Source organism: Equus caballus, chromosome 24, assembly GCF_041296265.1.
Source record: "Equus caballus isolate H_3958 breed thoroughbred chromosome 24, TB-T2T, whole genome shotgun sequence".
Lineage (NCBI taxonomy): Eukaryota > Metazoa > Chordata > Mammalia > Perissodactyla > Equidae > Equus > Equus caballus.
The window spans coordinates 22,682,646-22,705,791 of record NC_091707.1 but is presented as its reverse complement, the minus strand read 5'-3'; the positions used below and the strand labels follow the sequence as shown (position 1 = coordinate 22,705,791).

Below are 23,146 nucleotides of genomic sequence, written 5' to 3'. Positions count from 1 at the left end.
TTTGCATTGTCATCAGTTTGCATTAATGGATGCTATTGAATCCTTACAATGGAACTGAAGATAAGTTCTGATTCAAGTTCTTTAAAGACTGATTTGTGGGTCAAAGATTGAACCTGATTCTTCTCAGTAAGCATTTGTTGCAAACACTACTTGTGCCTGGCAGCGGGCTGGGTGCTGGGGATGCCAGGAGGTAAATGTTTGCTTCCAAATGAGGAAATAGGAGTAGACATTAATAATCAATTGTAATACTACAGATAACATTGAATCATTGTATAGAGAGGGGAAAGTTAAAAAAGTAGAAAACAATCTTCCTATTTGTAATATTTTTGATTCAGAGACCTATCACAAACATATATATGCTGCACGTATGAAAAGGTTATTGAATTAATGAACAGCATTTATTTTTTAAGGACCCTCAATGTAACAGACACTGCTGTAGAGACTGGAGACACAGCAGTTAATGAAACAGACAAAAATCCCTGTCCCCGTAAACAAATGAATCTAGGTATTAGTGAGATCAAAGATGGTATCAGAGTAGGGGGAAAATTACAGTCCTTGACGCTCCCTACTCCCTGCCTTTCATAAAAGTAATAAATTTAACATATGTAGAAGTAAGTTAAAAGAAAATACATGGGCCACCTTGAAGGAAACAAGAAGCTACAAAATTGTGGCATGTATTTGGAAGGGAGGTGGAGTGAAGCAAGCCTGCTGGCTTTGCCTTTGAGAGTGAGGAGAGTCTAGAAACCGCCTCCCTGAAATCTCTCCCCAGCTTTTGTCAAGGCTGTCAATTACTCAGCAAGCAGAGAGCTTCGATCATTTGTTCAGTTCCCTGCTTTCAGGAATGGTTCTCCATGGCAAATGCTCTGTGAAGGGTTACCTGTTGGTGTGAAACTGCTGTCCCACTGCCTACTTCACCCACTCAGCATCCAGGTTTCAGGAGTTCAGAAGGAAGTCTCAGTCACCGTGAGGAGCTGCAGCAGGTGTAATGGGTAAGACCGTTTGGAATCTGACGCCTTGCATTTGTATCCTGGCCACTCACTAATTGTGTGGCTTAAGGCAAACCACTTTGTTTTCTCTGCGCCTCAGTTTGCTCTTCTGTAACATGAGAATAAATTGGACCTCCCTCAGAGGAAAGTTACTCACTCAACGTGAGTGCCCTTTTAATGAGAGGATAGTTAAATGAGATAATATGTGTGTGGAAGTGACCACAGGCGATACGCAAACTGTTTGTAACTGTTTTCCAATAAGGCATAATTGCTGTTCTGCAGTTGAAATAAATAAATGAATTAAATAAATTTAGTTCGTTGAGTAACTCTATCCGATCCAGTAATGTTTTTTAGTTACCTCGGGTTATGGTCAGTAGTTGAGCAAATCCAAGTGCTGCTGTTTTCATTTAGGCTCCAGTTCAAATTCTATAGCTTGGGTAAGAAATTTCCTCACAACCTTTTCTTCTCAGTCCTCCCTCTACACCTGCTTCTGTTTTCACTGGGCTCAAGATTGCCTGTGGTCCTGCTGCTAAAGGAGGAGGGGAGATCCCTTTCAGCATCTAGAGCTTGTCTGTGAAATCTGGAGGGCCTGTGGTCACTTCTCAAATTCTCAGAGTGTTGGTCTTTTGAGCTGGCCACACCCAACTGCTGAGCTCTCTTTATTGTGTGGCGTATTGAATGTTGAGAAGTCCCTGGCAGCAGGTGTCCTATGGGGTGCAGTAACTTCTCCCACCTCCTGGAGTAGCTTTGCCTCATCTGGCTTCTATGAGCTGAAATCACAGATGGCTACGGGCTGCAGTTTCCGGGCTCCACAGGGATCCTAGCCATCTGGCTACACAGGGAGTGAGGGGAAGGAACAGAGAGAGGAATCTTGGTCTTCTAAGGAGGGCATCTATTTTTTCACCATGCTTTGCTGGCTCCAGAGAATAGATGTGTGGGTCCTGCTGCTCTGCAACCTCCAGATGAGAAGTCAAGACCAGTCTCTATATTCATAAGTACACCTAAACCCCAAGGAAGCTATGTCTAATGTCAACTCATCCCCTATCCTCTGGACTGGGGAGCTGGAGGGAAAGGAGCAATGTGCAACACTCAGGATTCTGGCTTCTCATATCCAAAACCTCTATTATTTCTCTTTTTACATCTTCTTGGAGGCCAAATATGCCAACCTGGCTCTATCTCATTTATTGCCTGATGCAGCCTGGCAGCCTGGCCCTGTGACAGGGCTCTTTTTGTGTTAGGTAGTTTGGCATTTGGAGTCTTTGTTCTCAGCTTAATAGTACCAGTCCAAACACCTTTGTTTGTTCTTGGTTGAGGGGTGGTGGTGGGCAGCTGGTCGTCAGAAAGCTGGACCAGGCCTTTTTAATTGATGCTTTACATGGGTGTGTTACACTCTTAAATCACTAAGTATCCCAAACTCGGTAAGCAGACAATAATTTTAAGCAATTATTAGCCATTATGTTGAAAATTTAAAGCATAAAGCTCTGGCCTAAGACACCCACAAGTTATCAGTCTCTAGGAGCTCCAAATCTTTCCTAAACTGTGAACTTCACATGGCAGTACACATGGACATTAGAGATAGTAACATCTTTGTTTATTACATACCAACAGGGCTGCCAAACTTAGCAAACAAAAATACAGAACACCCAGTTAAATTTGAATTTCAGGTAAACAATGAAATACATTTGAAAGTATTAATATATCCCACTCAGATAAATAATGTATGATTTTTTACTCTAAGTATGTCCTAAATATTGCATGGATGTCCTGCGTTTTATCTGACATCCCTATGTGCCAAGCACCTGCCCTCCTCCGCTGGTAATTTGAAATAGATACTTTTTTCCCAAATGTGAAGGCTACTGTCAGTTACCACATTGCACCAAGGCTATGTCTATCCAAGGTTAAGTAACTACATTTTAAAAAAGAAGCAAAAAAGGTAAGAGTTGAGTATGAAGGACGATGTGGCCAGTCATCTACCTTAGGCCCCTCATGTCAGTTCATAGAACCAACGTGAGTGCCCTTTTAATGAGAGGATGAAACGGGAGGACAGTATCACTGTTTCTGTGTTTGGATGCTTGGATCTGTCCAGTCCCTAAGAATGCTATTATCTTAAAGGCTTAGAACAAGCTCTGTTTACTTAGGAAGCATAAAATATATGTCAATCCTTTGAAAGACTTCTAATTAAACTGCTGGAGCTTTGATGTCAGACTTCGAGATTAGTATTACATCTTTTAAAAAGATCCAATTTCATGTGCCACTAGAGAAAGAAAGATAGGCTGGTTTTTACAGACAGTTATTGAATTTAGAGAATATTTATGTTAAAATACAAATTATTACCACTTGATAAGCAGTATTTAGTGCATCAATCTCAATTTAGAAAATGTGCTCTTAGTTAGAGGGAGGATTGCTCTCTCCCTGCCTTTTCTGTTAGCAGTGGCCATCATCAGTGTTGGGTTTCTGGTATAAAGTCAATGACTATATGTTACTCTTGGAAGCTGCTGAATCTTCAAGAAGTGATGAAAATGGTTTCAAATAGAAAGTATTTTATGAGAGTTCAAGGGAGAGAACCAGCCTATTTTGAGTGTTGATGATATGCCGGGGACTGTGTACTTGACATATATTTCTAAATTAACCAAAAACTTAATGAAGAGAGGGTGACGGACGTAAGTAATTTTGCTGACCTCATAGCATTGTCTCATTCTGAGAGCACGTTCTCTAATACGTCTCCTTTTTGAGCTTTCCTTGCAGCCTCCATCTGCTGTAGCTTCATCTGCAGTGATTTCATTCTTCAGAAGGACTCTGAGCAAAAATCTCATGCTTATTGAATTCACTTCTAACTCTGATAATATAAGTGGTAATTTCTTATATGGCTAACACTTTTTGTTTCTCTTGATGGAGTTATAAGTTCCCAATATTACTTTCAAAATACATTTTTAATAAAATTATGCTTATTTGTGGATACCTATTAAACATCACATGCACTATGTATTTAATCGTATATTTAAATTTTAAAGAATATTGGAATTTGAAGAGTACAACCTCCCACTCAGTGAAAGAATTACTTGGACGATATCCTTCCTTCTGTTTGAATATTTTAGTGCTGTGAGGCTCATGGGTTTTCAATGCAGTTTATTCAGCTAATAGATAGCAGTTTGAAATGAAGTGTATATTGAGCTAGTATTTGCCTCCCAGAAACTTCTACTTATAGATGCCAGTTCTACCCTCCAGAGCCACACAAGTACATTTAACCCCTCCTCCCACCAGCCCAGTGCCACATTGGTAACTGTCTAACTTTTCAGTGCTTTTATGGCCTAGAACTCTTACTATTTGACCTCTAAATAGAGGATGGTATTAAAAATGGTTTTGAATCATGTTTATACACAAAAGAAAACCATGCAAAAAATAGTGATGCATTACAAGGAAATTTAAGAGGTAAATATGTATTTCCTTACACATATGTGTATACACACAAGTATACATATACTAACATATATATTTATATTTACATAATTGTATATTTTCTATTAAATGGGAACATAAACTGGAAAGTAAGTACCTCTATTCAGTCGTCTCTGCTACATTCTCCCTCTGATATGCAAAAGAGTAGAACTAAGGAAGCTTAGTCGATGTTTCTATGTTGGGTTTTAAGTATATCACATCTGTTAAATGACATTGGAATATTTTTCCCTTCAGAAATGATCTTACCTTATGTTCAAGGGTTTCCTCTGTAGAACAAAGTACGTCCAGTATCATGTCACGCAATTATAAATTCATCAGTTTTTATAATTTCGTTTTTCAATCTCTCCTCCTCCACAGATCATTTTCCGTAAAATCAGTGACGTGAAGAAGGAGGAGGAGGAACGTCTCAGGCAGAAGAATGAGGTCACCCTCAGCATCCCCGTGGACCATCCGGTCAGAAAGCTCTTCCAGAAGTTCAAACAGCAGAAGGAACTACGGAATCAGGGGTCAACACAGAGTGACCCCGAGCGGAACCAGCTCCAAGTGGAAAGCCGCTCCTTACAGAATGGAGCCTCCATCACGGGCACCAGTGTGGTCACCGTGTCACAGATCACACCTATTCAGACATCTCTGGCCTACGTGAAAACCAGTGAGTCCCTCAAGCAAAACAACCGTGATGCCATGGAACTCAAGCCCAATGGCGGTGCTGATCCCAAATGTCTCAAAGTGAACAGCCCCATCAGAATGAAGAATGGAAATGGGAAGGGGTGGCTGCGACTCAAGAATACTATGGGAGCCCCTGAGGAGAAGAAGGAAGACTGGAATAATGTCACTAAAGCCGAGTCGATGGGGCTACTGTCAGAGGACCCCAAGGGCAGCGATTCTGAGAACAGTGTGACCAAAAATCCATTAAGGAAAACAGATTCTTGTGACAGTGGGATTACAAAAAGTGACCTTCGTTTGGATAAGGCTGGGGAGGCGCGAAGTCCGTTGGAGCACAGCCCCATTCAGGCTGATGCCAAGCACCCCTTTTATCCCATCCCCGAGCAGGCCTTACAGACCACACTGCAGGAGGTCAAACATGAACTCAAAGAGGACATCCAGCTGCTGAGCTGCAGAATGACTGCCCTGGAGAAGCAGGTGGCAGAAATTTTAAAAATACTCTCAGAAAAAAGCACGCCCCAGACCTCTTCTCCCAAATCCCAAATGCCGCTCCCAGTACCTCCCCAAATACCATGTCAGGATATTTTTAGTGTTTCGAGGCCTGAGTCACCTGAATCTGACAAAGAGGAAATCCACTTTTAATATATATACATATATATTTGTTAATATATTAAAAACAGTATATACATCTATATACATATGTGTGTATATACAGTATATACATATATATATTTTCACTTGCTTTCAATATGATGAACACATTACGGATTTTGATATGTAAATATTGCATGTCCAGCTGGATTCTGGCCTGCCAAAGAAGATGATTATTAAAAACATAGATATTGCTTGTATATTATGCAGTTGACTGCATGCACTCTTTACATTTATTTATAATCTCTATTCTATAATTTTAAAAAAAAGTATGATTTTTGTTAACCAAGGCAATGTAATATTTGAAGAATCAGGGTCCAACCTGCCAATGTTGCCATGACAAATTTGATCTCAGGCTGAGTATATCGAGCTCTCATTCCTCACCGTTCTTTAAGTTAGAATTATAGATCAATGCCAAGGAGGAGTTCAACCTTTTAAACTGTTAGTACCATTTTATGATCTCTTTCCATAGGGTATTTTTTTGTAACTTAGGTTATTTTCCTCAACAGGTGGCGTTTGCTCCATTTAAATGACTGTTTTGTTGCCTAAGTCAGATAGCAGTGTGGGATATTGAAAATTTATTGCTATGGGTTTTGTGCATGAATTGCATTTTCGCTCAACTATACCTCCTCTTTTTTAACATTATACTTAGATAGTAATCATTAACTCTTACATAAGGATATCCCTACTCCCTCCGTCTTGGAGAACAGCTACCATCTTGTAAGCTGATTATATCCATCCCACAAATACTAAACTATTAATATAGTGTGTATTATTATAGAAATCCTGCACCACAGGGTAAAAGGGCCTTTTAACAATTCTTGTTAGAGATGCTGATTTTCCAAAGGTGTTGAATGTTCTAAATTTGTGTTTTTGAAACTTGTTCAAGGGTGACGTTGAAAGGCTTTTAGCAAAGAAACACAAACAAGAAAAAATTAAGTAATCATTTCAAACTTTTAAGGATAATGGTCTAAAATTAAAAAAGAATGTAAACAGAAAGACAAGTTTTTGTAGCATATCGTAACTTAGAAAGAATGAAACACGGGTGTGAAATTGTTCACACATGCTTCTTACTGTTTGTAGAGATAACACCTGAAATATGGTTATAAAAAAACAACTAAGAAGTTAAGTTGTTCAACTCAGATAACTGCTTTTCTATAATTTTATTCTGGTTACAATTTTCTAAAGCTTTTTTGCACACAGGTCTACTGCTGGACTTCTGCAGAGTTGTTTCTATAGCCTACTGTGGCTCAGGCAGATCCACTTAGGAAAGGGGGTACTAAAGACTGAATTTCAGAGTCTTTTGGGTCACAAATCCATTCTTAGAAAGTGCCTATTATCGACTAAAAAAAAAGTCACAAAGAGTTGCGTATAGCTAGTCCCTTAAGTGATATGTATTGAGAATAAAATACACATTCCTTTGTAAAAACCAAGAAGAATTTATTTCTTTTGACTCAAGTATATTTTATGAAGTCGATCAGAGAGGCATACTTTTAAACTGGTGCATGCATGACATTTAATAGTGGGAGCAGGGCAGTTAACGTTTGCATCAAGTTGAAAATATATACCAGTAATTTGTACATTAGTCAACCATCTGTACATGTATGTTAACAACATATGCAAGATGATAGCAAAATCAAAGTAGGTGTTTTGATCTATTGTACCCATTTTTATGAGCTTTTCTATCTCCCAGCATACCCAAACAAAATCACCAGAACTGAAAGACAAGTTATCACAATCAGATTGGAGAAGTGCAAAGTAATTTATAAAAACAGTTGATATTTTACGATTTCTCTTAGAACTTCCTCACGTGCCCACAAGATGTGCCTCTTTAATCCGGGAGTCTCAGAACAGATGTTATGAGCCATGGGTTCCATTTTCCTTTCTTTGTGCCCATAACTTCCATTACCCATAATGGAAGTTTCCAGGGAGCATGTCTCCATGCCGTGCCATGATATCTACCAACCCCAGGCACAAGACAACGAGGTAACCATGGTGTAAGGAAACAGCCTTGAAATTGGGACTTGGTTGCTTTCAAGGTGAGGGTGGTACCTTTTTCTTGACCTCTGACGTTTATTGAATTTCAGGGTATTTTTCTATTTAACCATGTATGAGAGAAGCTTAGCTAAGCTTTTAAAGGGGAATGAACGGTAAAAATAATCTGAGTACAGAAATGGTCAGTTTAACTTTAGCCATGTGCTTCAAAAATGACAGTTGGTGTAAAGCTGTAAGAGAATGACTGTGAAACATCAGGGCAGTTTGAAGCTGCAGTCCATGCCTTTGCTTCGGAGTGGTGCAAATGTTATGACATTGATGCACTTTCACCTAATCGACCTACAATATTGTTCACATGTATGGGAAAGGAACATACGGTTTTGAACTACTCCAAGTTGTCACAAAGCGGGAAAAGTATCAATTGCTTATTTCTGGTGCAGTTATCACGGTATTCTTTTCCAGCTGCCTCTGTTCCTGTGTGCATGACATGTTGAGGTGCTGAATGCACTCTGCTGTTTTCAGCAGGAATGCATGTGTTCAGCAAACATTGTATATAGAGTAATCCTTTAGATTCCCAGATTCTGTAATTCTTACCAGATGAACTTAGATTTGGATGAAGGGTGAGCACTTGCTTTAATATGTGCAATAACAATACAATCGTGTTCTGTGCTGCCTCAACCAGCACATAGACAGTAGATTCTCTTTGGGGGACCAGATGACTGCATGTTTTATTCTTACACTGTATAGATGCTCTTGGTGCATCCAGAATAAAATTTTTATCATATTTCTGAATAATGTAATAATAGGAGTAAATAGATATGTATTTAAAATCCAAACATTTTCCAAAGCAACTTATATACCTTCAATATTTTTCAATGATAATATATAAGATCAGATGCTGTACCCTGGACAGGTGGTTGTAATGTAACAGCAAAAGCCAAACAAAAGTGCAAATATGAGCTGTGCATCATAACAGCAAGTTCTATCAGTCTGTTTTAGGATATTGTTGCATTAAATTGGATCTAGCAGATAGAGGAGCTTATGATAAAGGCAAATAGGCTCACAAAAGGCAGATGACAATACCAAAGCTGCTAGTGTTCCACATCGACACAAATAGTACTTAGAATGGTTCAGACATAGACGTTGAACAGAGACACATCCTTCATTGTTAAAATGGAAAATTTCTATTATGACACTGGTTTCATTGCACATTACGTTTAGGAGTACAAATGTCCTAAGTATTCAGTTAAAAAAAAATTGCGTGGATCAGAGCAAGAGAATTAGAAAATTTGGGGTTTTAAAGTGCTCCTAAGAATAAATATGTACTCCTGGAGTACCCAGCACTTTAATAGAAATATTAATTATGACCACTAACTAAAGTGCCATTTTGAAAATTAATCTTCTTGGAGCCCAAATGCAAATCACAGCTTCCTTTAAATTTAAGGCGATTCTTTTCACCTGTGAGATCTGGCCCATTTGTGTTCTATTTTAAATAACTAAATTCTTTTAGAAAACTTTTTTTTAATGAATCTTCAGAGCAGTGACTGTTTTTCAAGTCTGCGGTGGCGGGTCGTAGTGAAATTATTTGTCATATTCCTAATGAATTCTAGTATCTTGTATAATTTTTATCTTTTAAACTATTTTATCTGAGTCTCTTTTCCAAAATTTTATGTAGGTAATGAGAAAATTTGCCTAGAATGTACATGTCATACATGGATAACTTTATGATGTTTTGTAATTATCTGAATGCTGTGTTTCAATACTTTGTTACATACAAGAGTATTTCTCTTGTGATCTTGACAGAAAGGAACAGAAGAAAGAACACTCTTCTGGAAAGCACTCTAGGATGAGTCTCTGAGCTCTGTCTCGGATTTTGAATCTAGCTTTGCCACAATTGCAGTGTAACTTCAGGCAAGTTAACTGTTGTTTGGTGTGTCCTGGGCTCCAATTTCCCTACCCATAAATAATAAAATACAGATAACAGCTGCTCCCTTCTTACATCTAGACGATGTTAGGTCAGTGGAAAACCATCCTTTCTCTCAGATGAAAATCACATTATAAGACAAATTATCATGTTTTTCTTCCTTTCATGGGAGATCAGCTGAGATGTGCTCTCTAAACATTCTTCTACGTTTTAGAGGAGATTTTTCTGGTCAGAGATTGGTGGAGAAAGGCGTAAGTGGCTAAATAATTGTTAGTCATGGCATGTAAGCGTAAGACTTGAAAATCATCTAGAAATTTGGAACTACTAATCAAATAAGCATAGAAAGAATGAAGGTCTTTTGGGGGGAGGAAGAGAGAAAGCAGATAGAAAGACGTGAATTTTATGATTGTTCTTATTCCGTTTAATCATAATGCTCAGCAGAAATTCTCAGTTCTCAGTGAGAGAAAATGAACAAATTGGTGAGTATTCTGGGTAGAGAGAAGTTCATCTTTCAAGTTTTTATATAAAAATAATCATGACACTCAAGACATATGGCTCCCCATGGGCAGATGTTCTTGTAACAAAATTCTTAAGTGTAAAAGAATCCTTTCCAATGACCAATCGATTTTTCAGTGTATCTCTTGAACTGGAAAAAAAACAGGTTAGAAAAAGGAAAATCCTTTGAATGACATTGAAAAATCACTCATGTTATTGTGTCCTAAGTGAGAGTATTTTAATTTAAGAAGTTGTAATTAGTAATATTGATAATTCAAGGAATTAGTAATATTAGAATATTGATAATGCAAGGAAGCCATTTCTCTAGCATGTAAACATTTTATTCTTGAAAATGAGATTCTTTTGCTAATATTTGTTCATTCTGCAAAGAGAGCCTTGTATCCTGAGGTGTATACTTAAGCCTGCACTCGCTACATTTGCTGTGACCCTTTGGGTAAAGAAAATAACAAGACATAGAAACAAAGGGGAACATTTCATGTGACAAGAGGTATTTAGATCTCTTACAGGGTTTTCTAATCTTCCCTGATTTTCTAATGCCTGATATACTCGAGAAGAAGAATTAAAGGGGGTTTAAGGGGATCCATCATCAATGATCATAGCTTTTTAGTGTCCATTGTAATCCTGTCTATTTGCTAAATGGTCAGTAACATTCATATTTTCATCCACTATGATAGGCTGGTGGCCTTCCAACTCACAGTTGCATTACATATGCATCTACACATATGTAAATAAATATTTTCAATCAGTTCACTCTCAGTGTAAGCTTTGTACTTATGGCCTAAATGTTGTTAGCAGCTTAGGTAATAAAAACTGTTACAACTATGGCATGAAATTTATTATATTTTTAGAGGATTGATAGAGATCCACTTGACATTATAGGAAATATTCATCTTATCTTAGTCCAGGAAAGCACATCAAGACATCATGTACGTGGGGCTATGCAATCAGAGCAAAAACAGAGTCAGGTTTTAAATAAAACCACTGAAAATTCAGAGTAAGTCAGGTTAGTGGTGCCAGGCTACAGAGAGACCAAATCAGAATTTGCATTTCCATGTGTGGAACAAATCTATATAGCGGAGCATAATGGAGGTTGCAATTTAGACACCTGGACATCTAAGCATGGTCATTGGCAATTCTTATGGGTGCAATCAGATCAACTCTGGTGAGTTTATATAAAATATTTTTTTTATTGCCTTCTCTTATCTTTACTGGTGTACATTGCTTTATACTACTTTTATTGACTGCTCTGTATAACTAAATATGTGCAGCCGTCCCATTGAGAAGATTTGTCTAAGTCATCAAAAAAAAGAAAATGTGGCTGTGGCAATGACAAGCATTTGAACAGAAACAGAATCATAACATCCACGTTTCTGCAGTTATAGCCTCTTTTTCTCACTGGCACATCACGAGGCCAAACAAAAGGACACATTCAGATGCGTTTCCAAGTGTCAATCTTTAAATAACGTGAATTACTAAACTTAATGCAGTCCTAGGACCTGAGCAAGCAATAAATTCAATCACATCAACGTTGCACGCATTCTTCTTTAGTATCAGCTTTTCTCATCCTTAAGTAAGAGAGCGCTTATGTGAGATGTTTATATACCCACATGAATTGTGAAAACTGCAGTTTTAAAATGAAGCCTCAGAACCACTCTCATTAAAAGAGATAGATGTTCAGGTTTTTCACACTGCTTTCCCGTGAAATTCAGATCTTCTATAAAATATTTTTCTCAAACTTTATTTTCACAGACTCCTCTCCCACAAGCTTAATATTAATCAATACTTGGATTCTTTCTTTTTGGCATTTGCCATTCACTGTTTCTTTCTGCAAAGGTATCTGTTAATTTTTCACAAATTTACAGGTCTTTTATCTCCCAGATTTGACCCAACTTTTCTCATTTAGAGTATTTCTAGAACTACAGATTTAGATGCTAAAAATAGTGACTTTGCTAGTATTTCTCACACTGGCAATGTGAGTTATTCAGTATGTTGAACGTTTAAAAATCAACAGACTTTTCTTATATTAGGATCAAATGCTTACTCTGAATTTCAGTGGTTTTGTTTTCTATTCTTGATTCCTTTTTCCCCAAACTCCAAAACATAAAAAGAAAAACTTAAAAATGAAAATTATTTTTGACCTCAGGTCCTTTTCTACCTTGGAAATAGTGAAGATAAACATTTATGAAATTATAAATTTGGTCTTCACTTTGTTTTCCTGTTAGAAAATTTAATTCATAATTCCCATAATTTAAAAAATATCTGGTAATATTTCCAAATGTTATTATAGTGAAAATCGGTTCAGGGCCATAAAGTATGGGAAGATAAGAAGTTCTAAAAAAAGAACATTCTTTGTTAACAAAGTAATTAATAGAATTACAATGCCTAATTGTATCCAGTAAATCAATTTGTTAAAAAATGCCAGTGTTAATTGTTGGCAATAAGTTAAATCGTCAAAGCATTTCATATAAAATAATTAGTTCTCAGCCATCCAGTGAGGCAGAAAATCTCCTCCCCAAGTCCCAAAGCCACTGAAGCACTATGGAGTTCCACTACCACATCTTCCTTGTCCTTCTCCACCTCTCAAAACCCTGGGGGTGTACACACACACACACACACCCCAAACAAATTATCTTCTGTGTAGAGGGAGACAGCTAATTTTTCATCTTTTGTAGCGTATTTAAATTTATGAAACTGCATGATGGAGTTTGGGTGTGTTTAATTGAGAAATTATTTAAGTAAAGAGGAAATAGGGCAACATCTATGTTGACATACTTTTAAAATGGTACTAGAATTTGTAGTTGGTCCTAGATTCTAATTAAAATTCTGAGTCGTGTTATGTAGGGAAGGGGGACATGAGCTAGAATTTTTTTAGTGTCTACTATGTGCCACGTGTTCTAAGAGTATTGCTCTGTATTTGAACTTTAGATTTTCTATCCTTTAATTTTTATGATACCAGTGTGTTTGGACACTTCTGGGAGTCAGGACCATTGAAGATTTGGACTGGGAATCAGGAAGATGATGAAGGCAAAGGTTGAGAGAAGCCTGAGTGGAAGTCTTCTTTACCTTCAGGCTTAGAAGTTATATAAATTAACTAAGTTTATTTTTATTGAGCGCTCACTCCCTATTTATACTATACTAAGCACTTTATTTAGATTATCATACTTAATTTTTGCAACAGCTCTATGAAGGAATAGATTAGGAACTTGTCAGGATAGCATAGCTACTGAGTGGTAAAGTTGAGATTCTAACACAGGAGTCAGACCCTAAAGAGAAAACTTCATCTTATAGAATTACCGACATTGCAAGGGCTATCTACGCCAACCCCAAATTCCAAGTCTTTCAAGATAAGTACTTTTAAAGATTCCTGAAATTAAAATAATTTTTTATAATTTCACTTTATTATATAAATGTAAATGTTTGATTTTTCATGGTAGGTTAGAGCAAATGACAGGAGTTGGTCATAACTGTTCAGCACAAGGTGCCCTATCCCAATAATGGAATTTTCCTTCTCTTCTCCCAAAAGAGAGGCATCAGTGGGGGTAAATTGCAAAATGTGTTTGTAAGTAAGAGGCAAGTTATAGTCACTGGTATCAACATATCCTTTTCCAATTGAATTTTAACCTCAAGAGGTAATGCAAGATAGTCAAAGAAAGCGAGAGACATACAGGAGTTTTTCTATAATTTCTCTTCATTTTTAATATTAGGATTTGGGTGAGACTCCAGAAAGATTTTATCTTTAAAATTTACTTTTTGATCCACTAAGTTTTAAGTAGATTATGCAGATCTTTTTATTGATTACAGTGACATTGGCTTCTTGGCCAAATCACTGTTAAATGCATTATCCAAATGAACTATTTTGGTTTAGAATGGCAATTTGTGTTATTTCCAAATTTAGTAAGCCCATTGTATGTATATTTACTTCAGAGAGTTCAAACAATTTTCTCTAATGAAAAAATGTTAATTTTCTGAATGTGATATATTTGTTCTACTGTGAGGTCTTTTTAAGCTAATGTCTTATAAGGTAAGGAATAAAGACAAGGTGTTGCAACATTACATTCTGGGATCCTCACCCCAAACCATCTTTTTTTCACTTTGATAATAACATAGACAGAGATAACCATGGGAAAGACCACTCTACTTTTTGCATGACTGTGAAGGACCCCACTGACACTATACAAAGTTTTTTATAGTTAGCTCACTTTTGTCCCCGGCTTTTATGTTATTACTACATTATTATTTAAATGAGGTCATGACTTGTACTACTTCTAAAGTGACTTGGTCAAACAACAATCGACCAAAAAATGCAGCTTTTGGCCAGAGTTATGACTGACAGAAAGGGAAGAGAGGACAGGGATAGTGGTACTTCCTCTTAATGTGTTTTCTGTATGTGATGCTTTTTAATAGCTTTTACTTATTTGCTTATTTTTGAGATAACACGTTGCCATAACCATTGTTAAGATTTTAATGAAACCTTAGGAAGCAGTTTGAAAGCTTGTTAAGTTTGGGGGCTTTAAAGAAAACTATGTATATATAAATGAGTGCTCCCCCACCAAATGAGTTTAGAACCTCTAGTTCTGACCTGGAAGCCCAGGCCTGTAAGCACTTGGCTGGTTGGGCTATATCTTCATGGGATAAAGCCAAGAAGATCTGACCACTCTCTCACTCACTGCAGAATCACTGACGGTTGAATGACCAGACCAGTCAAGGCCAAAATATCCACACAAATGCTGAATAAACCAGATTGAGTATTCACAGTAACTATTTAAGTAATTCATTGTCAAATATTTTATCCTCCTGCTCTGCTAAATCACCTTTGATAACATAAAGTTTAACTTCTTCCTTCCATGGGCAGACTCTCTATTGAGTAAGGGAGACTGGACTTTGTCACTAAAGCAGCATCAGGATTGTTGTTGATCACAGCGCTATTGGTATCATCGATCCCTCCTTTGCTCCTCAACTTTCTCCAACCAAAGTATGGTGGGAAAGAATCCTGATGAGGCCAAGATTGAGTAAATAGGAAGAACAGCTAGCAAACTATGCAAAACCACAACAAAGAGTCATTATGAATTTCATATCAAAGAAAGTTTCATAGACCTAAGTCTTTAACATTGACATACTTTGTCACAGCTATGCATTGTCAGTTTATACAAAAGCGGAATGTACTTTCATTAAAATAAAGACTATTTAACACATACCGTATCTAGAAAAATAGTGGCTAGGATTGTTTTATGATCTCTGCGGGAATGTTTCATGTTGTGATTTTTGAGATTCTTTTTCAGAGAAGGTATAAATGTAGTGTTTGTTTACATTTCATTTTGGTTGATGGCACTGGCATCTTCCACTGAGCAGTCATTTTCCACCCTGGAACCTATTTACAGTTAAAGCAAGACAGAACATGCGTTTCATATCAGGAACTAACTGATTGTTACCATATTGAAATTGGAAATAAGTTTAGAACCATTTCTACCCTGAAACATCCATTATAGTTTATTGAAAAAGCAATGACTCTTAGAAGTGCTTGATACTCAGACAACACAAATTAAAATGTGCATATTTATGGTATATTGAAAACTGTAGATTTCTTTGTACTCAATGTTCTAGTGACTTTGTTTACACTAGTTGCAGCATTTTGTATACTATAACGCAAATTCTTGACAATAACACTGTTACCATGGGAATTTACTTTTGCAAATTCGTAAATGTTTTTGCCACTGCAACCATATTTGTGAGAATGTGGGGTATTAAAAATGCCTCTGTCTATAAGGGTTAATTCACTGGAAACAATTGATTCATATATTGGCCAAGGAAACAATGTGAAAATTTTATGTGATGTTTTTAATAGCATTGTGCTAAGCAGTAGTTGTTTGCTCTTTTCAAAATCTAATTCATGCTTAGCAGATCATTTTTTCTACTTAAACACAGGTATTGTGACGTGTAATATAGAAATTTTGTATGTACTGTCGACCTATCACCTGATTGCCGGGAGGATGTGTGCAAGTATTTAAACTCTGTGACTTTAGGATCAATTCTGGAATACTTGTGATCGAAGTCTGATTGCTTCTGGGAAGTTTGTGGTGATTATCACTTTATTTAAAATTGGTTCTCAAGAAATAGTCATTTTAAAAAGTGAATTGGCAGGTGGAAGTTTCTAACCCAAAAGAATTCTGGGTTTCAGCACAATAAACTGTTATTTCATCAGGGAGGATTAACTTTGATTTTTTTCACACTTTATTTAAATGTGAATATTTTTTCATGATACAGAATAAAATGTGCATTTTATGGAACTGGTTTGAATTGAGTCTTTGTTGAAAATTATTGTTTTGAATTTGGGTTAAAAATAAAAATCTCCCTATTACAAAAACAAAAAGCAATGGGTTCAGAGAAAACAATCTTTCGATATATTGGCTTTGATAATGTTAAACTTTTATAAGACTTTTCCTGTGCTAAATTATGCTGTGATGGTATCAGTAACAAAATTAGAGGTAGTTATATTGAAAGCTTAAAATTTTAAGCCCCAGCAGTAAATTTGTTTGAATTAGACGATTTCTCTGTTTCATGAAAGAGAGATAATGGTAAAATCTAGATCAAATTTTGGAGAAAATTTTATTTTAAAATGGTATTTCTTTTAATGTTTATTCATCCTATCAATCTAACAAAAACGTTCCTATTTTTCTAACATTAGGGGTTTATCCCAGTCTGTGAAATGTAGAAGCATGAGGGCAGAATGTACATGGAATGATAGAATACTCTCTCTCATTTTTTGGAAAAAATCATAAATGGTTTTCCCACTAGCCCTTGAGGCATTAGAAGGCAAGAGCTGAATATGTGATACAGGAAGATTGTTAGATGAGAATTTCAGATTTTTCTTAATTAAGGAAACACAAGTTTAAGGGCTACATTTTTGGAAATCACTGAAAAGTTATTCATATCTATTGCTTTTGTGTGCAATATAACATTTTGATTCGAGGACAACCAAATAAAGCCTTGCCTTTGCTGTGGGTCTATTAGGGTGTATTTATAGAGGATAGAGATTCTGTCAGCTCTCATTTATACAGGAGTCAGGGACGCTATGATCACACACAACTAAATGGATCATCAAAGTTGTGGCTTGCTTTCTACACAAATTATCAGTAATTAGCACTTCCTTCATTCTTTGTCCTCTTTCTCTTTTCTTTCTTTTTACACACACACACACACACACACACACACACACACACACAACAATGAATTACAATCTTTCCTTCTAAGTTCTGTGGTAATAACTCAATTGAGAAAGATACCAATTTTCAAAACATGATAAGACATATTATGGATTTGTGTGACTAAGTGCTCAAGTGCAAAATACCATTAAGAGGAGGATGAAACAAAAATTTCTGTCCCATGAGATACTTCCTCCTGAGAGTGTGAGGAAGAATAGAACTCGCTTGAATCTTGCAGTCCTCAATCTTCTTGCATCAGTATGCTTCTTCTCCCAACTAGCAAGCAGGGTTTTGCTTTCTGTAAGATTGTTGAAAACATCCAGTTTGCCTATATCAAGGGAGATCCATTTTGTTTAATCTAGGCAACTAAGCATAATGTGCTTTAATTGGATTAAATAAAGATGTGCCCAAGGTGAACAACCCAGAACCAGCATTTTACAGCTGGAAGGGACTTTGGAAGTGAATCAGCACCACATCTACTCTGAGAAATGAAGAAACCAAGGATTGGCGAGGGTAAGCAATTCTCCAAGGTTGTATGTGTGGTTAGCAGAGGAGCTGGGATTAAAATCCACTTGTCTTGATTCCGACTCCACTGTTTTTTCCACTATGTCACATTACTGTCTGGGTTCTCCACAGTATAATACACACACAAATACCCACACACACACCTGTATGCATTTCAGCTAATGCTACTGAAAATGTTGTTAGTCTCATCCTTGAGTGTTGCTGAAAGGACAGCTGTGTGTCCAACTATGCTATTTACATAAAGGTGCATGGCCTTTATTTCAGTTTTCTTAAGTTAAAAAAAATGGTATTGGGGCCAGCCCAGGATTATAGTGGTTAAGTTCAGTGTGTTCCACTTTGGCGGCCTGGGTTCACAGGTTCAGATTCCAGGTGTGAACCTACACCGCTTGACAGCCATGCTGTCGCAGTGAGACACATATAAAACAGAGATTGGCTACAGATGTTAGCTCAGAGTGAATCTTCCTTGGGGAAAAAAAAAAGCTATTTCACAAAAGATGTACTCTCCCTTTGACATAACAATTGTTATTTAGTACACTACAATCATGATACTCTCTGCATACCTAAAAGTCTTAGAATCAGAGCTAAATAAATCATCTGTTGTATCATGCTAAGGCTGCACAGTTGGGTAAGAGTATAAGAAGACTGAAAAATGATTGGCTGGATGCTGACCAACCCAGATCACTGTGTGAGGATCAGAATTTGGAACTTCTTGGTCTCATCTCCTGTGGGCCCATATGGGTGCATCAAACATCACTTTCCATATTGTCTGGTGCCCAGACTTAAGTCTTAAGTGTGCTTGCTCATGTGTGTATGTGTGTGTGTTTGAGGAGGACATCCTCCTTAGTTCTCAAAATTCACTGGGACTATTCCCGTGAAAAGGGAATATATGTGTCTATGGTCATGGTTTATAAATGAGTGTTCAGTATGGTCAGCAGCTGGTGGAGAAGTGCTGGCATCTTGTCACCTAGAGTCATTCGACCCATCAACAAACATTGCTTCCGTGTGTGATATGGTGACCATACTGACCAAATTCAGCCACACCAAAAGTGTGGACCCTCAGGTTGTCTTCCATAACTGCGAGTTGCCTATTCTACCACCAACAGCGATATTCTGTTGAAATTCCTCATTGCTAATGACCTTTGAGCTGTTTAATTTCCCAGTTAGCAGGAATGCCAAGAACAATACCTGGGTTTTAGAGAGACGGGAGAACTTCAGCTCTCTCACGCTTTCTTTAAATCTCCACGATCTCCATTCTTAACACCCTTCCCCCAAATCTTAACAAGTAGGGCAAGGAGTGAAGGGAACAGATTTTCAGAATCCTAGTTCTTTCACGGCTGCACACGTACACTATCTTCTGTTCCCTGTAGTTTTCCACTGGGCTCTAGGCAGGGGGAGGAGAAGAAACACTCTGCAGGTGACCTTGAGCTGGTGGCTTTGTGGCTCCCTGCCTGCCTAAGAGGAAAAGGGAGGACCAAAGCAAGACATCCAACAGTCACTATTAAACCCCCTGAATGGGAGGATCTGAGGCTGGGGGACGGCTGGGAGGGCCTTTGCCTTTCAGCACATCCACAGCAGTAAGACCTTTCTGTGCTGGAGGAGATGCCAGGAGCCTCTCTCCTCTTCCTTTCTCTGCGGGTGGGTAGTTTATTCTTCGAGGAGACTAAAGTAGGTTGGACAGGATCAAATGAGGTAATAGGAGTGACAGTGCTTTGAAAAATATAATAGGTTATACAAAACTTGAGGTTCATTGGTTTTCCCAGTAGTCAAGGGTAGATTCCAGAACTTTTTGAGAAGGAGCCATAAATATTAATAACATACATTGACACCCAGCTTCTAGTGAAGGTCCAGGTTTTTCTCACTTATTTATAGAGAAAATCAGACAAGATGGAAGTTTGCTCAGCCATGGCCAGAGCTAGTCCTTTTACTTCCCTATCAACCTAACGGCAAACACAAACCACCCCCCCCCCCCACACACACACCCTCTCCTGTGCCCGCCTCCCATTTCAGGAAATAAAGTATATAATTTAAAAGACTTATTAACTTATGGGCTATATCGTAAATATAACTCCAGCTTCACTAATCTGAAATTCTCAAGAAAGCAGTCTTTTGTGACTTTTTCACTTTCAGTGTCAGTGACCAGTGTGTCATGAGATCTCTGTCACATAGGCTAGGAATTAAATACTGTTTCAGAGTTCTTCCCAATTTATGATTCAGGGCTGTAAGATAAATCCCCAGTTAATGCTAAAGCAATAGAGAGGCCCCTAGATGTTGAGTTAGTTTAGGACTCTTATGCAACTTATTTAGATTCAAGTGAGGAAATAATGCTGGAGTTGGCAATTTAAAGTGTTTATATCGAACATGACACAGGGACCAAATTTTAATACCGACAACTTCATCCTCCCTGGCAAGCCTCCCTTCTCCACCTGACAGGATGTCTGTACCTTTTATAGAACTGCATCTGTTGTGTTTTGCTGCTACTGTTATTGTTTTACTTGAATTGACTTTGATATAGACCCGGATTCTTACTATTTTGTATCTGGTATATGGATGGATGGATAGGTTAGTAGAATTATCTACTATGTATCAGACAGAATCCTAGTTCCTTTCACATATAATGCCCTCAATGACCCCATTAGAGAGACAAGGTCACAGGCTCTGGGTGGCTAAGAGCCTTTTCTAAGCTCACATAGCTAGAAAGTAACAGAGAAAGTTTTCAAACCCAGAGCTCTGACTCCAGATCAAATTTTTATTTGCCTCAAACCGTGTCTCAGACATGCATTAGCTTCCTGGTTTGCAGATCAGAACTTGTAGAAATAAAATAAATGTTACAATTATTTTGGAGAAGACTCTTTGGTGGTCCAGGGTCTTCACAGAAAGTTATTGTCTCATTACAGCATTTCAGGATTTGGCTTTCTTTCTTTCTTTCTTTCTTTTTTAAAGATTGGCACCTAGGCTAACAACTGTTACCAATGTTTTTTTTTTTTTTTTGTCTGCTTTATTTCCCACCCCCGCCCCTCCTGGTACATAGTTGTATATCTTAGTTGCAGGTCCGTCTAGTTGTGGGATGTGGGATACTGCCTCAATGTGGCCTGATGAGCGGTGCCATGTCCGCGCCCAGGATCCGAACCCTGGGCCGCAGCAGCGGAGCCCGTGAACTTAATCACTCCGCCACCGAGTCGGCCCCCTATGATTTGGCTTTCTGCTTGAGTTCCTAAGGCAGGAGAAACGCCAAAGCTCACCTTCGCATGGGGTCTGCCTGTTCACAGACACGGAATATTGCAGTTCATGGCATCACCCTAGTTTCTCCTTTGTGCAATGATCCATGTGGAAAAGCCCCACAGGTACACTGAAATCAGTGCAGGACATTCTGGTGATGTGGACATGAGCTACTTCAAGGGAAGGGCTGTGTGTTCTTCTTCCTTTATAGCTCCCTGCAGTGCTGAGCAGTGCGCACCGTACTCAGTACGGTTTCTATGATTCAAAGTCTTGAAAGAATGCTTGGAGTAGTTCAGATCTATCCCTATTAGACTCCTGTTTGGAAAAGCTTTAACACAGCTAACTCATACAGGAAATATATACCTACCACTTGCTGTTCTCTTTGCATTCCAGATGAGTGAGCCATCATGAATCTCTTCCAACTGTCCCAGTATGTGTATTGTAAGGCCTAAAATTCCATGTGCTGCCTTAATATCTCTGTGCCTCCTGGGGCACCAAAGAGCTAACTGTGAGTTCCCCTCTTCTTGCCAGATGTGCAACTCTCCCAGCCCCACTTAGCAGGAAAGGCTCCCCCACTGGTAGTTCTCCATCAGCCACAACAGCTGCATTCCACCTGGTCCTCAACCTAACAGGATTTTGCTTCCCTGCCAGTCCATGAAGTTTTTCAAAGCCAATCGCATCCTCAGGTGGCAACCAGGGGTCACCCTACCCTCTTGTTACTACAAAACCTTCCCCCACAGCCCCTGCTTGTTCTATTCCTGAATGCAACCTCAGTGTGGTCCTGCTGGGTGTGCAATGTCCTTCTCCCCAGACTGTGAGTGTATGTGACTAATACACTGCTGTCTATTTCATCTGTCCAGTGTTCAGTGTTGTCCATTTGACAATCTTGTACTATTTAGAATTGGGGATCCCTCCCTTGCCAACAAGGTGAATAGGACACAATCAGAACAGAATGTTGATTCACTTTATTGAAGAGAATTTTAATGTCTGTCAGCTAATATTGCTCATCAAAAGTAAGCACATTGTGTCTCTTCTCACTTTGATAGTTTAATTAAATGACAGTCTCTGTATACAGTTGGCTTTTACAGGAAAATGTGGTGATGAAAATTTGGGTATAAACTTTGGATTTTTATCTTTTGACATGTTCCTAATATTTCATGGTAAAGGCAATTTGTTTAGCAAAGATGAGGGTCAGCCATGTAGTAAAATCAATCACTACTTTCGCAGTTCGAATGTTTAAAACAAAGTCATTTTCCTCATTCACTGTTCTTGATGCTGGAGTTTGTTGGTGCGATGAAACTGGAGTAACGTACTTTCTTTCTTGAAAATGTCTTGACTCTCCAAGACACTCACTTTGCATTTTCTAAGTATCAACAGGTTTATAGTTATCTGGACAATTCAATGGTGAGAGAAATTATACTTTCTCAAAGTTCTTACACAATCTTTTGAATACTTTAAAGCATTTACACTGATCATTTAAACCATTAGTTCTCAGTTAGGGGCAGTTTTGCTCCCAGGGGTAACTTGTCAATTTCTGGGGACATTTTTGGTTGTCTAACTGGGGCAGGAGTGCTATGGGTGTTTACTGGGTAGAGACAAGGGATGCTGCTAAACATCCTACATTGCATAGGATAGCCTCCTGTGGATAGCCTCCACAACAGCATATTATCCAGCCCAATATATCCACAATGTTGAACTTGAGTGTGCTATTGTGGTTTGTAATAAGAAATATTTATTTGGTCTCTGTCTCTGTTTCTGGCACAGAGCTCCTAAAACTCTTGGAATTTCCTAAGTGATAAGAGTGATCAAGGTCTCTTTTGTTATGTTAATGAAGTGACTTTTGGACTGTACCTCAGGATGGGGGCTGATTGCCAGAGGAACCAATCATGTGGTTAGAGGACTGGACCTTTCAGTCCCAGCTCCTGACCTCTGGGGAGGGCCTGGGGATCGGCAATTGAGTTCACTTGCCAATGGCCAATGATTTAATCAATCCTGCCTAGGTAACAAAGCCTCCA

General features: G+C 38.1%; 1 protein-coding gene across 1 annotated transcript in view; it reads left to right on the top strand.

Annotated features, from left to right (window-relative positions):
• Positions 1-10,346, top strand: part of KCNH5 (potassium voltage-gated channel subfamily H member 5) — a 305,467-nt gene extending 295,121 nt beyond the window's left edge. Inside the window, exon 11 of the mRNA XM_001498472.7 lies at positions 4,800-10,346. Within this exon, the coding sequence (XP_001498522.1) occupies positions 4,800-5,747 (948 nt within the window). The 3' untranslated portion in view covers positions 5,748-10,346. The remainder of the gene's footprint in view (positions 1-4,799) is intronic.
• The last annotated feature ends 12,800 nt before the right edge of the window (positions 10,347-23,146 follow it).